At 45.0% G+C, this 15974-nt stretch overlaps 1 protein-coding gene across 6 annotated transcripts in view; it reads left to right on the top strand.

The window, feature by feature from the left end:
- The window catches only part of LOC118365719 (E3 ubiquitin-protein ligase SMURF2-like), a 107613-nt gene extending 92231 nt beyond the window's left edge, over positions 1-15382 (top strand). For 4 of the 6 annotated variants that reach the window (XM_052490612.1, XM_052490610.1, XM_052490611.1 and 1 more), the window contains exons 12-20: positions 2781-2997; positions 5097-5200; positions 5511-5625; positions 5997-6175; positions 7744-7881; positions 8926-9046; positions 9305-9506; positions 12209-12284; positions 12692-15382. In XM_052490612.1, the coding sequence (XP_052346572.1) occupies positions 2781-2997; positions 5097-5200; positions 5511-5625; positions 5997-6175; positions 7744-7881; positions 8926-9046; positions 9305-9506; positions 12209-12284; positions 12692-12791 (1252 nt within the window). In that variant the 3' untranslated portion in view covers positions 12792-15382. The remainder of the gene's footprint in view (positions 1-2780; positions 2998-5096; positions 5201-5510; positions 5626-5996; positions 6176-7743; positions 7882-8925; positions 9047-9304; positions 9507-12208; positions 12285-12691) is intronic. The other 2 variants (XM_052490613.1, XM_052490609.1) reach the window with 1 other exon arrangement.
- The last annotated feature ends 592 nt before the right edge of the window (positions 15383-15974 follow it).

The raw sequence follows: 15974 nt of genomic DNA, 5'->3' as shown, positions 1-15974 counted from the left end.
TCTTTCTTTTGTTACTGTGCTCTCCACCCTGCCTAGACTAGTGGCCAGGAAATGAAGGGATCCTGTAGTAGAGAGAGTGAGAGAAGGAGAGGAGTAGAATAGTAAGTGACAGAATAGAGCACGGACCGTTTTATATTTGACTGACTGGTTGCTGGTTCAGCCTCTGACTGGAAAAGACCTTCAGACTGCTAGACATGTCTCACACATCCACGTCGCTGTGGTCTGCACTCAGCCACACTGTCCGTCTGTCTCTCACATGTATGTTCCTGACTAAATGTGTGTATATCTATTTCTGCAGCATTACGACAATGTCTGCGTTGTATCTTTCAAGCGAGTCGTTTATATTTGGTGTGCGATGGGGCGTCGAACTTACCTGGTGAAATGAAGGCGAGCGAATGAATAAAATGTCTTTTATGAAGTTAGTTTTGTTTACCACGGTGTGTGCCATACAAACACCTTTTTTGCCGCTTAAATTCTGTAAATGTCATTTCTGTAAAACAGAGCGTCGTCAAGGCCTTTGGATGGGTCTTTATGTATTTTTAGTCTGTGTCATGTTTTGTTTGTGTCTTTGTCACGTATAGACACATTTTATGTAGCCTAAATACTGTAAACATCCTGTCTGGAAGCGGAGTGTTATTGTCAGTGCCTATGGGGGCTCTTTGTGAGTGAGACAGGGAGGCAGCCCCAGGCTTGTGAAAGCTACCTTTGTGGTGCTAGGGTAGTCATTGGCTGACATCCTATTCCCTATATAGTGCAATACTTCCCTTGTCTGCCCTTAGGGAGAACTTGGCCATCCACTGCCAATGGGAACATCTCCCCTCCTTTCCGGAGCCTGGGTAGATGATTGGTGATTTGAAGGTTGAGCTCCAGCGCCACAAACACACACTCCTTTGTGGGTAGTAGTCAGCACAACAGCGCCTCTTGGACGACCCTTGGTGGCCTTCTCCCCGCTTTTCACGCAAAGTGTAAAGGGAGAGGGAGGTTATAGCGAGGTAGTACGCTCAGCTCAATAAAGGAGCTTTTGATTCGCTGGGACCTCGGGTACCAAACCTGTGCCAACTTCAGGATTGTGACCGCTTCGGTCCAGCGAATCCTGTTCTGGCAACGCTCGCTCTCGCCTCGCCTCGTTCTTCTACCTTGGAATAACAATAATACTCCTAGATTGAATTTGAAAGTTTGTCTTTCTACCCGGATAGTCGTATTTCATCGAGGCTGGTCACAGAAAGGAACCCTCGACTCTTTCCCCTCGTGTGTCTCCGCGCCAGAGTGATTTTCGACTGAGCCGCACTTGTACTGCTATATTTACAGTTAGAAATATGCCGAGGTCATTCTGAATCGGGAACCCGAGATGCCGAACTATGCCTGAAACTTATTTTTAATTACATCGCGCGCCCTCAACGAAAACGTTCAAATTATGCTTTATTATATGGTTCAAGGGCTTCCTAACCTGAGCCAAGAGAAACTCATTCCATTTTGTTAAAGGGCCTCTTTTTTTCCCGTGTGTATCTGTGTGTGTGTGTGTGTGTGTGTGTCTCTTCCTAAAGTGGTTTTCAGCCCTGCGAGAGCCGAGCCTTACCCTCACTTTGACATGGAAGGGCCTCGACGCTGCCAATAAAATAAATACCAGCTGACTTGATTATACAGGGATACGGACCGGTGGAACACTGAGCCTGTTTAGTTTGGAGAACTCCAAATATAACACGCCTTTTTTTTTTTTTTTTTTTTTCACCCCTGAAGAATGAAGGAGTGACAGGGTGAACGACGGTGTGGGTGTGTGGGTGTGTGGGTGGGTGGGTGGGTGGGTGGGTGGCTGGCTATGTTCTGTTCTGCCTGTGGCCTCCCCTCTCAGACACCGGTTTAAAGAACTCCCTCTCTGTGAACCACCTTTGTTTGGCTGCAACTGTACTGCTACTGGACAGTAGGTCTTTTTATTAGGACCTCTGTCTTCTGTACGGTCCTGTTGGAAACTGGGAGGGTGTGTGTAACCATCCCATACGGGCATAGATTGACGTGGGTACAGAGCCAGGGCAGCGGTGGCCCCAGCCGCGGTTAGCCAGGGGCAGGGTGGCAGAGGGCACCGACGAAAGGCGCCAGTTTCACTTTGAAGGCACTTTGAGGCTTTAAAGAGGAAACGGAGGTGTCTTACAAAGCGAAGGCTGCGTGTTTAATTAGTCTGCCAGCACTGAAATGAGAGGGAAGGAGAGGAGGAGGAGGAGGTGGTGGCGGAGGGCAGAAGGCACAGACGGACCACAACTCCCTCTGTCTACAACGAGCTGAGAGCCCAGAGGCGCCAGCCACCAGCACCTCACAACACTTACCTTTGTCTGCCTCTATTTTCTCTCTCTCTCTTTCTCTTGGCCCTGTGGTAATACCACCTTGATGCCCAGTGAAGTCCCAGTCTAGCCAAAGATCTAGCTCAGATTGACTCTTCTGAGATGAGAAAGAGTGGAGGATGAGGTGGGGGGGGTGCAGGGGTCTCTATTAAGTTTCAGTTAGTGCTTAGAGGGCTTGTCGGAAGTCCCAAGGTTTCCCTGAGGGGGTTCATGTGCACCCATATACACGTTTAACCCCGTATTCTCCACAGTCCACACCACCTCTCTCTTGCTCTCTGTCTCTCTATCCAAATTCAAAACGAGCTGCCTTGCCATTTTAACGGAGCAGTCCACTATTGCCAAAATAGTGGAGAGAGACAGAGAGAGAAATATGGTGTTAATCATTTCATTCTTCTGCAAATCTTTTACTGTTTAACATTGAGCATTTCTGCTCGTCTCCCTCCCCAGTAGTCGTCAGTCGAATCAGTTGAAGGAGCAGCAGCCCCCCCCGCAGGTCCCGGCGTTGTCCCCGGCCCAGCTCCCCGAGGAGGCCGAGTGCCTCACCGTGCCCAAGTACAAGAGGGACCTGGTCCAGAAGCTCAAGATCCTCCGGCAGGAGCTGTCCAATCAGCAGCCCCAGGCAGGCCACTGTCGCATCGAGGTCTGCCGTGAGGAGATCTTTGAGGTAAACTGATGATGGGGGCCTTGTGTGAAAACCCTGTCCAGGTGTGTGATTGAAGGCTTCATTTTATACTGGATCATAATGGATTGCATTTTCTTGTAGATACGTAATGCTTTACATTGAGAGGCGTAACTCACTCATCCGCCACAAATCAAGAATACTTTTTATAGTAGGCTGCACAAACCTTCCTAATATTGAGTTGCACCTCCCCCTTGCTTTTGCCCTCAGAACGTACAGCCTCAATTAGTCGGGGCATGGACTCTAGATGGTGTCGAAAGCGTTCCACAGGGATGCTGACTCCAATGCTTCTCACAGCTGTGTCAAGTTGGTTGGATGTCCTTTGGGTGGAGGACCATTCTTGATGGACGTGAGAAACTGTTGAGCGTGGAGAAACCCAGCAGCACTGCAGTTCTTGACAACCCTGTGCTCCTGGCACATACTACCATACCCCGTTCAAAGGCACTTAAGTTTTTTGTCTTGCCCATTCACCCGCTGAATGGCACACATACACAATCCATGTCTACAAGGCTTAAACATTTTCCTTTAACTTGACTCCTCCCCTACGCTGATTGAAGTGGACTTAACAATTGGCATCAGTAAGGGATCAGACTATGGTCAGACTTTGTCATGGAAAGAGCAGGTGCTCTTAATGTTTTGTACACCGTGTACACACTCAAAGGCATACATGTCAAAATGACACATGCAATAGTACACTGCATGCTCATACACCCAAACAAGTGCTTATACTGAAGAAAAAAAAGAAAAAATATATATCTATATAAACATACTTAAACAGGCTCTGTTACAAGTCTACAAACATGCACACCCATACGATTTATAGGTTGCTTTGCATCCATTTACAGTCGGCAAGAAAAGGCCTACTACAACTGAGCAGTAATACCCCCAAATTCGTTACGATTTGCAGTAAAAACCAGAGAGGAAAAAGGCCCTTTCAAACACCAGTTTCCTCTTTCTTTCGCCTCCTCCAATCATCTGTTCTTCCGCGGCAAGGCATTCTTTCAGGATGATTTCAGCAGTTAAAAGTGGGGGGAAGGAGGGGGGGGAGGAGAGAGGAAGGAAGGAAGGACCTAGTGGCAAGTTTTGGGGACGAACATCTTTCGCCAGTACAATTTGAGCAAATGAAGAAAAGATGACTTCATCCTGGGGACGTAACAGCCACGGGGACACAATGTGCAAGAAAGCAAAGCGAGCGTGCGCCCGTGTGTGTGTGGCGCGCCCTGCCTGCGATTTCAACAGGGACTGGTGGCCTTGTTCGCCACTGACCAGTGCACTGTAATTTCCTAACTAATAACCCTCGCTTCACTCTCCTGCATCTCCTCGAGCCTGCTTCCTGTGCTTTGCTGCGTTCACCGTTGCAACACTCCTCACAGCTCTGTGCTGTGGTGGCAGGAGTTTGTTTTTGATGGCAGCCCTCCCGAGTTACTCTGGACCCTGATAGAGGAGAGGGAGTGAGAGAGAGCGGGGGCGGCGAGAGAAAGCCCTTACGTGACGTAAACGGAGCTAGTGCACGTAAAGCCCACTCACACATGCACTCGCTCTCTTTCCCAGGCACATGTGTCATGGTGTTGGTGCATTCCTGCTGGTTTCTCCCAGGCACCACTAGGGCCTAGTCTACCAGGAGAGCGAGAGAACGAGGAGCGGTGTACAGCGCTGTCAAACAGCTCTGGATGGTGAATTGACTCATCTGAGGGAGTATTATGACAATGGTAAATTGTCGACCGCATATTGCTGTACTCTCTGCCCCACTTAAATTATTATTATTTTAAATTAAAATAAAGAACAGACTTTACTTGACATGATCAATTGTGGAATTCGGATCCGGAACATTGTAATCCACTGTTGCTCTTACTGCTGCGTAAAACAACAAGCGCTGTTTAGAACAGAAACAGCATGATTGAGGGTTGAGTTGAATGGCCTGCAGGTTGGCACATTTTAACGTTAGGGGTGTATTCCGTAGCAAAATGTTTTGCAACAAAAACGAGAGTTTATATTTGACCAACTCGGGTAGGTTCCTCCCTGTTTGGTTCCTAGTGAATACACCCAAGGTTAACAGACCCATGCGCTCGTTTGTTGTGTTGCAGGAGTCGTACCGCCAGGTGATGAAGATGCGTCCCAAGGACCTGTGGAAGAGACTGATGGTCAAGTTCAGAGGAGAGGAGGGCCTGGACTACGGAGGAGTGGCCAGGTACTGCAGTCATCCACACCTCCAGGCTGAAACACTGTTTAATAATACCACGAGGTCAACCCATTGAGCAAAATTGTTTTCATCAGTCAATCTATGGTCTTTGTCTTTTCAACCAAAAAGATGCCTTTTCAAAATATTTAGCTCATAGGGCAGTAGTCCAGAAAGAAACAACCTCTGTGGAAATTCACATTCAAAAAGCTTGATGCATCAAACAGAATATTTTTGGGGGCATGTGGCCAACACGCAACCCAAAATAATGGTGTTTTTATTATGCCGGTGTCACGTGACTAACAAGATGTCTGTCGTATAGGGAGTGGCTGTACCTGCTGTCCCATGAGATGTTGAACCCCTACTACGGCCTGTTCCAGTATTCCAGAGACGACATCTACACCCTGCAGATCAACCCAGACAGCGCCGTCAACCCGGTGAGAGGGAGAGGAGAGAGAGAAATAGAGGAATCAATAGATGCATAGAGAGAGACACATAATAACAGAGAGGAGGATGGAGAACGAGCCACAAGCTGAATTCCTACGAGAGGGAGGTTCTTGTAGACTGAAGGAGGGGGAGGAGTAGACACGGGGAGAATCTCAATGACATTTTCTTGATTCCTCGTGTCCTCTCACCACCACCTCAAGCCCATTGGATGAGAAAGTCAGAGGGGAGGGACCTCGGTATAATAATGATGATAAGCTACATTTATATCACGCTTTTCTCTACAACCCAATAGTGACCACACTCGCACACAAAATAATCATCGATGGCCAACCTCAAAACTCATCTCTCCCTTTTTCTCCAGGAGCACCTGTCCTACTTCCACTTTGTGGGTCGTATCATGGGCATGGCGGTGTTCCACGGCCACTACATAGACGGGGGCTTCACCCTGCCCTTCTACAAACAGCTGCTGGGGAAACCCATCACCCTGGACGACATGGAGTCAGTGGACCCAGACCTCCACAACAGCCTGGTCTGGATCCTGTGAGTAGGAGACACCGACGACACGTACAGGGGCTCTGACACGCGTTTTGGTCGCATATGCTCCTAAATATTTTACTGTGCGACTTGGAAATTTCAATCTGGGAGCACCAGTGCACCTAGGAGGGAAAAAAAGTCTGATAATAATTGTTGCAATGATTAGGCTTCACTGTAACGCTGTTTCCGAGTGGCCTAGAGAGGGGGAAAATGGTTATTGTCTCCAGCGTAAACTGTTCAGAAATTGTGACTCGTATTACAATGATTTTTCCTATTGCAATGTTTTTTCCTTCTATTGCACGTTGGCGCTGCAGCTGGAAGCTTCTCCAGTGACGGGATGCATTTTAAGATTCAGAAACCCTGGGCCGTTCTAAAACGACTCGCGTGCCGTTAACACCGTAGCTAGCTAACGACCTGGTAACTTTACCAGTATATGCAAACATTTGGCGGCACAGAAAGAATGCAAAAGGGATAGCTTCTTCAGGAGATCATTGCAATGAATGAATGACTGATTTGCATGCTGTCACTCCAGAAGGTCACTGACATTCTTAAAGTGACAGTGTACAATTTTCAATGTAATGCATCTCAGTAGGAAATGGTGCTTTTTACACAATGTAAAAACCTAATATTCCACTAATTACTTTGTCATTTGAATGACTGGGATTCGTATCAACATTTTAGCTTTTATCATAAACAAATACATGTGCATGTGCTTCAATACTAACTAGAATTCATATAGGCCCAGTAAAGGCTGCTCCAGAGTTCAATGGCGGCGAGCTTTACACCACTCCAGCCGACTCTTGACATTGTGCATGGTGATCTTAGGCTTGTGTGCGGCTGCTCGGCCCGTGGAAACCCATTTCGTGAAGCTCCTAGCGAACAGTTCTTGTGCTGACATTGCTTCCAGAGGCAGTTTGGAACTCTGTTGTGACAGACTGCTTTTACGCTCTGTGTGCTTCAGCACTCGGTGGTCCCGTTCTGTGAGCTTGTTGCTCCTAGAAATTTGACAAACTAACTTGTTGGAAAGTCGGCATCCTATGACAGTGTCACGTTGAAAGTCACTGAGCTCTTCAGTAAGGCCATTCTACTGCCAATGTTGAACTATGGAGATTGCACGGCTGTGTGCTCCATTTTATACATCTGTCAGCAACGGATGTGGTTGAAATAGCTGAATCCACTCATTTGAAGGGGTGTCCTCATACTTTTGCATATAGACCTGGACACACACACAGTGTTGAGGCAGACATCTACACACACACACACACACACACACATACAGACACTTGCACACAGACACAATTGAACTTACGTGAACCCCCGAAGTCATACAATACTGTACAAGCACAGCCATATACAGTATATTCAGACACACAGGATAGCATGTGTAATGTTTGAGTTTGCACGTGTGGCTGTGAGCTGACAACCTTGAGCTGACCTGTTGGTTGTTTTGTATCCATGAAATGCCACTAAAACACCAGCATGAACCAACTGCTCTCCCATCAAGACTAGCGCCCTCTGTTGACAAGACAGGCTAACATGTCCGACGACTAACATGTCAGTCTTCTCCGCTCCAGGGACAACGACATCACGGGGGTGCTGGACCATACATTCTGTGTGGAGCACAATGCCTACGGCGAGATCATCCAGCACGAACTGAAGCCCAACGGCAAGACTGTCTCTGTCTCCGAGGACACCAAGAAGGAGTATGTCAGGTACGGAGGAGGAGGAGGTGGCCGCCTTGGTCCCACGCACGCGCACACACACAGCCGACACGATACGCACACAGCCGACACGATACACACAGCTGACATGTTTCTGTACAGCACTTTGAGATATCAACTGATGTAAGAAGGGCTATGTAAATAATTTTGATTTGATACACACAGCCGACGTGATAGACACACATCCGACGTGACACACACACACACACACACACACACACACACACACACACACACACACACACACACAGCCGACGCGATACACACACACACACACACACAGCCGACGCGACACACACACACACAGCCACACACACACACACACACACACACACACACACAGCCGACGCGATACACACACACACACACAGCCAGCCGATACACACACACACACACACACACACACACAGCCGACGCGATACACACACACACACACAGCCGACGCGATACACACACAGCAACCGTCATCACCCCTCAGGTCTGAAGTATACACCTGAAACATACCTTGTGATAGAGTGACATTGTTCCTCTTAGAACCAATGGGGTTAATTTATTATTTGATTTGGTTGCTCTCTCAAGAGTGACCTGTTCCGACCAAAAGAAAGCAGCTGCATGCCAGCCAGTTAGCAGCGCAGTAGTCTCTCCCCCATCCATAACCGAAGTTAAATCTGTCTGGAACATAGGGGATATGAGGGTGAAGAGGAATAATTCCGCTGGTGCGCTGGTTTTTGCGTCACTGATTATTTGGACAAATCACAATTATGCAGAGATGGTTGTTACCTGGCATCTTTTGAATTTCAGAAGGGGAGGGATTCGATTGGCTCATAGATGGCCAAGGGTTTCAAATTACTACGCCTCTCGCACTGAGCCAAATCTCAACCCTGCCCTCCAGAACCAAATCTGAATTTGGTTCTGTCTTTCCAAGATTACCAGCACACCAAATATACTTATACCCCAGTCCTGGTTTTGGTTGAACTGCTGTGGGGGTTTCACATGTTGCAATGTTATATTGACTTAGGTCTTCTCTCTTTACAGGCTGTATGTGAACTGGCGTTTCCTCCACGGCATCGAGGCTCAGTTCCTGGCCCTGCAGAAGGGTTTCAACGAGGTCATCCCCCAGCACCTGCTCAAGTCCTTTGACGAGAAGGAACTAGAGGTATGTAGACAGTTGCATATAACATGGTCTAGGAAAGAAATGATTCACTTACTGGAAACATGACATCATTTCTCAAGAGCATACATCTTTGTGTGGGTATCCTGAATAGGGGAGGGGGGGTTCCAAGATGAATCTGAGACCTTGGGATATACTTTTTAAATTAAATGAAAGGTGACAGCTATCATACTTTTTCCCACGAATATACACCCTTTCAAACCATCTAATCAGCTATGTTCTCCCCTCTCCTCCCTACCCCAGTTGATAGTGTGCGGCCTGGGGAAGATCGACATAGCGGACTGGAAGAGCAACACACGTCTGAAGCACTGCACCACGGACAGCAACGTGGTCAAGTGGTTCTGGAAGGCCGTGGAGTCCTACGACGAGGAGAGGAGGGCCAGACTGCTGCAGTTTGTTACCGGGTCATCTAGAGTCCCACTGCAGGGATTCAAGGCTTTACAAGGTAAAGAGATGGGGGGGGGGGGAAGAGAATGGGTGATGTGTTTACAGTGCCTTCAAAAAGTATTCATACCCCTTGACTTATTCCGCATTTTGTTGTTACAGCCTAAATTTAAAATGTATTAAATTATATTTTTTTCTCGCCCATCTACACACAATACCCCATAATGACTAAGTGAAAAATGTTTGCTAAGTTATGGAAAATGAAATGGCTCATTTACATAAGTATTCACACCCCTGAGTCAATACTTTGTAGAGGCACCTTTGGCAGCAATTACAGCAGTGAGTCTTTCTGGGTAATTCTCTTAAGAGCTTTTTATACCTGGATTATACAATATTTCCACATTATTCTTAATTCAATTCTTCAAGCTCTGTCAAGTTGGTGGTTGATCATTGCTGGACGGCCATTTTCAAGTCTTGCCATAGATTTTAAAGCCGATTTTTAAGTCAAAACTGTAACTAGGTCACTCAGGAACATTTAATGTCGTCTTGATAAGCAACTCCAATGTAGATCTGGCCTTGTGTTTTAGGTTATTGTCCTGCTGAAAGGTGAATTCATCTCCCAGTGTCTGGTGGAAAGCAGACAGAACTAGGTTTTCCTCTAGCATCTTGCTAGTGCGTCAGCAAGGACTCCCTAGTTCTTGCTGATGACAAGCATACCCATAACATGATGCAGCCATCGCCACGATTGAAAATATGAAGTGGTACTCAGAGATGTTGGATTTGTATATAACGCTTTGTCATCAGAACATAAAGTTAATTTCTTTGCCACTTTTTTTTTTGCAGTTTTACTTTAGTGTCTCGTTGCAAACAGGATGCGTGTTTTGGAATATTTTATTCTGTACAGGCTTCCTTTTCACTCTGTCATTTAGGTTAGTATTGTGGAGTAACTACAATGTTGTTGATCCATCCTCAGATTTCTTCTATCACAGCCATTAAACTCTGTAACTGTTTTAAAGTCACCATTGGCCTCATGGTGAAATGCCTGAGCGGTTTCCTTCCTCTCCGGCAATTGAGTTAGGAAGGACGCCTGTGTCTTTTTGTAGTGACTGGGTCTATTGATACACCATCCAAAGTGTAATTAATAACTTCACCATGCTACCATCTACCAATGGGTACCCTTCTTTGCGAGGCATTGGAAAACCTCCCTGGTCTCTTTGGTTGAATATGTTTGAAATTCACAGCTCGACTGAGGGACCTTACGGATAATTGTATGTGTGGGGTACAGAGATGAGGTTGTCATTCAAACATCATGTTAATCACACTCTTTATTATACAGAGTGAGTCCATGTGACTTGTTAAGCACATTTTTACTCCTTTACTTATTTAGGCTTGCCATAACAAAGGGGTGTAATACTTATTGACACCAGACATTTCAGCTTAAATTTTTTTAATTAGTTCAAAATTCCTCTGACATTATGGGGTATTGTGTGTAGGCAAGTTACACAAAATCTCAATTTTAATCCATTTTAAATTCAGACTGTAACCCAACAAAATCTGTCAAAAGTCAAGGGGTGTGAATACTTTCTGAAGGCACTGTAAGTATCTCTAGCTTTTAAAACAATTACATCTGTTTTCTTTGATCATATCTCCACTACCCTACCAATTGTACCTACAGTGAATAGGATTCACCATCTTCATCGATTGTTTTCATAATTTATCTGCAGATTATCAACCAAAAAGCCTACCGGTATACAAATTATGGAGCCAGATGAACGGCTCAGTAAGCCTGTGCTCTTGCACGTCATGGCTGCATATGAAACACGCAAAAGAAAAAATATGAATGTGCCAGGAAACAATAGGTTGTGGATTTCGACTCGTTACCACATTTTATAAGGGACGTGCAAATTGACTCGTAGACGATGGAAGAGCATCAGGCTCTCTCCCACTGTGTAAAGAAATTTGACTGTAACCACAGCGTACACAACACACACACCCAGGTACCGAGAGGCGGGACAGACAAACGAGCAGGGCTTCCTTGTCATCGCTCACTTTGTGACTGACAGGCGCTTGTCCTATCAATAGATCGCTAGAATGTTTTTAATATATTTTCTGACTTGTGAAAAAAATAAGTTGCTTAATTAATTTAAGTGGAAAAAGTACCTGGCTGAAAGTGAGTTTAACTGGCTATATAGCCGACACTAGTGGAAAACACTGTGCGAGTCTGACTGCCGGAGTTGACCCAGTCTTCATGACAGAGTCGTGGTCGACCTCAGTTGATTTGGTTAAATCCAGACAGACAGGAAGCCCTGGGGGAACAGAAGACCTCAGAGTGCAGCTGTGTGTGTTTCGCAGTGTGCGTGTTTGAGAGTTGATCTTTCTGTTCAAGCCGTGCGTGCCCGTGTGAGAGAGAGTGTGTGTGTGTGTGTGTGTGTGTGTGTGTGTGTGTGCCTGCCTGCCTGTGAGTCTCTGTCAGTCAGTCTGTCTGTCAGTGTCTGAGGCCAACCCAGCTGTCTTTCTGTATGAAAATATACAGTATATAAAATATACACCCAGTCTTGTGTTAAAACAGCAGCCATGTTTGTTCACGTTCTAAACACTGAGTTCAACTGGTCAACTGTCCTGAACTGTCTGACTTCTGTGTGTCGAGAAATATAATGATGGACAGCCTGAGAATTTATGATGACTCTCTTTTTCTCTCTCTCTGTGTGTGTGTGTGTGTGTGTGTGTGTGTGTGTGTGTGTGTGTGTGTGTGTGACCCTCCAGGTGCCGCGGGGCCCAGGCTCTTCACCATCCACCAGATTGATGCCAACACCAACAATCTACCCAAAGCCCACACCTGGTGAGTACAGTTACTGTACCACTGCTCCACTTAGACACACAGATACACACTGCTACAAGAATGCTACTCCATACATTTAACAACATATTCTTAATTAGTGACCTGTCAATGAGGCAAAGCCATGTTACGAAAGGGTGTCCAATCTCCCAACTAATATGGTTTGACCGGTTTTAAATGCATGTCCAAATCCAATATTAATGTTTTGTATGTAGCACGGTTTAAAGAGAATTATTGAAATGCTTGTTGGCGTCAATTCATCCCGTAATGGATGGGTTGCCAACTGGCGATTTGACATGAAAATAAAATGTCATTCATTTATCGATGGATAAAGGTTCTTCAAAACTGTCCCTTTAAACCTAAAATGTACTCCTCTCTCTTCCAAACTCTTTCTCTCCCTCTCTGTCCAGCTTTAACCGGATTGACGTTCCCGCCTACGAGCACTATGACAAGCTGTACGACAAGCTGCTGACAGCCATCGAGGAGACGTGTGGCTTTGCGGTGGAATGAGTGACACATCAGTTGGGAAGTGTGTGTGTGTGTCAGAGTGTGTGTATTTTGTGCGGTCAGCGCAGCAAGACTATAGACTCTGCTGTCACCACGGGAACCCTGCAACGTTCAGGCACGCCCATGAGGATTGTGACCACACCCCTTTCTGCTGCCCAGTTCCCCAGGACAGTATGGAGACCGACTGCAGAAGGACAGACAGACTGAGAGGCAGACCACACGGGAACCCTCTCCTCTCTCTCTCACTGCATTCTTTTTTTTCTTTCTTTTTTAAAAAATATCACTTCCTTTTTCAGCTGCTACAGAGGAGTGACGATTACATACCTTGAAACCCTGTGAGAATGACAGCTTTTATTTAGTTTTTTTAAAGCTTTCTTTTTGTAATAGCTTGTATGTAATTATAATGGTGAAATCCACAGAACAACCAGTTTTGTGTTGGACCGGGAGTTTTTCCTGACCGAATAAAACTCTGGTCCCTAGTATGTGCGTTCCGTGAAAGCACTTTATCTTTTCTTTTTTAGTGGGTCGTCTGGTGCGATCGAATGCCAAGGTCCAGACTGCAACGAGAGTATTTTAGAGAAGTTATATTGTCTTTGGCCTGGGGGAGAGAAATATGGGTCCACACTGAGTAGATGACTAGGGCCAGGGGTGGGGGGGGGGGTTCCTGACCATGAGCTAACCAGGAGAAACTAGGTCTTACTAATGACCAATACAGTCTCACACAGCTAACTTCCTGCCACCTCTTGACATCAAAAAGCTAATAGACATGCTAACCTGAACACCTAACCCCGTCCAGCTACACATGGAGTAGACCTGTTGCGCTTTGGTGAAAGTCTGAGTTGAACTTAACGCTAAACATCATTATATCACACTGTACCTTTAAATCTCACCATAGAAATTCCTTATCAAACGCTCAGTGGGTCATTGTCTAGTGAGTGGAACTCTGTCCCAGGGACCAGGCTAGTTGAAAGCAATTCAAGGACGATGTCAGTGTTTTCAAAAGTGACATCCAACCTAAGATGGCAGGATGTTTTTTCCAGTTGCCACTCTAGAGCACTTTACAAACTGAATGGCGACAAAGGACGTGCTTTCTTCATATTAAGTTCAAATGAATATACCAAGTTATATTCCAACCATACTGCATTCAATGAGAATATACAGATAAGAAAGTATATCTACCTGTCATTTTGAGTATATATGTGTACAAAAACATACCTATTTTGTATATGGCTTGTTCCTCTTTCTATTCATGTACATGCTAGCATGTTGGTGTTATCACAGACCTCTGTATTCTCAGGTGAAGTCATCTTTCTTTGTGAGGCTGACTTGTGGAAGGGGAGATGATCTTCTGGTTATGGAAGCCGTTGTCAGGTCAAACCCGTGACCCTCTCCTTGAATGCGAGCTGAGTGCATAACCTTTAACCTTTTGGCCACTAAGAGACTGAGGTTGGGCCCAGAGAGTGCTAGAGTTTAAGTCTAGAAGGGATACAGCTTTTGTCAAAATGGACGTTTCGTAGAAGGTTGAGGAGAATGAACCTAGCAGGTTATGAGAATTAGGTCATGGTTAGGGTTAGCTAAAATGCATAGAAAAATCACCTTTTGACACGCTGTGTACCATCTAGACATGACCCTAATAGAGCCTCTACCACAACCCTTGCATGAATGGACTTTTTTTTAAACAATATTTATTTGCTATTATTTTGTCCCTTCTGAGCAAAATGTGTGTTGACATGAGAAAAATTCTGTTGAATGTTTTTTTAATGCTGCCTGTTTAATAGCAGTGGACGTGGACTATGACCATTGACTGTATTCACCTGCGTACATGCAAAATAAAATAGACCCAATCCAGTGTGATCAAAGGTAAAGCAGATTCTCTTCAGAAAGACAATTATCAAGTATCCTAGAAATTGTGCTTTTGCACAGTATAAGATATTGTTCATGTGGTGGATCACAAGCAACCTTTTAATTTGACAGAAAATGAATAAAATGCGTAAAAAAAAAATATATATATATTTTTTTTTTGCACACGCAGACTTGTGTTGCCGTTATAATCAGCAACTTCCATCTATTTACAAAATAGTTAATGGACTGATTGACTTTTTATGTAAATATATACTCGTGTAGATATGCACACAGAGCTCATGTCCAGTGCGCGCACACAGTACTGTTTTCTGCTATCTACGTCTAACATAATTGACTTTCACTCAGTTTCTAGATAATAGATCAGACCATATGGACTGTTGCTTCTCGTAGCATGCTTTGCCAGCCGAGCCCTGCGACATTTAGTCGCCGACCGGTGCAATTTCTCACATGGTGTAAAACCCACATTATTCTGTGTGTATGTAAGTATTGTGTGTGTAAATTAGTTTTCTTTTTGCTAACTTTTTGTCTGAAATTTTAACATTTTTATTTCTCATTTCAGTCTTTTGTATTTATTACAGTGTGTTCATAGTTTTTTCACATCAGCTGCTCTGTGAGCTTCAACTGACACTGTAAATAAGAAAAATAAAAGCGGAAATTATAAACCTCTTGTACCCTTGCAGAAAACAAGCAATAAACTCTATGCTGTTTGGAGCTCACAGCATAATGTTTCATAGAATAAAGTGTTATGTTCTTTCCTAGGTCTCATAAAATGAAGGGAATTGGTAAGACATTTCATCTAAGTTGCACACAAAATGAGGGCCGATTATTTACCATTTAAGGCTCTCAATTTCAAAATCCATCCTCTCATCTGCAATGATTTGAAAAGACTTGACGGGTGAAAACAATGTAGTGGAAGCTCCATGAAGATGGCTTTCATCCGGGCTCATTTCCCAAAAGCATCATGAACTTAACCTTAATATGCTTTTGGGAAACTGGACCCTGGTCAGACCGGTGCACTGTACCAGGGACAGAACAGCTACCTGGGCCGGGTCCCTAGAACAAGTGGCCTTGTCAGAACACACGATTGATAAGTGATGTTCACATCTATATAATGTCACATTTAGACCAGAGTTTAGCGTGTGTAAAATTGACTTTTTTCCTATTTTAATTAACTTATGTTATTCTAAATCACGTGGGGGAAATGCCAGTGCCATCAAGGTAGGCATTTAGGTTGGAGTCCACAGATATTCCATATTCTGACCATGATTTAATTCCACTTTTATACACAACTGTGAATAAGGTCAAGAACCTGCCAGTTTCAAG

The sequence above is a fragment of the Oncorhynchus keta genome, chromosome 32 (assembly GCF_023373465.1).
Source record: "Oncorhynchus keta strain PuntledgeMale-10-30-2019 chromosome 32, Oket_V2, whole genome shotgun sequence".
Classification (NCBI taxonomy): Eukaryota; Metazoa; Chordata; class Actinopteri; order Salmoniformes; family Salmonidae; genus Oncorhynchus; species Oncorhynchus keta.
This window is presented reverse-complemented; position numbering and strand designations above follow the sequence as displayed.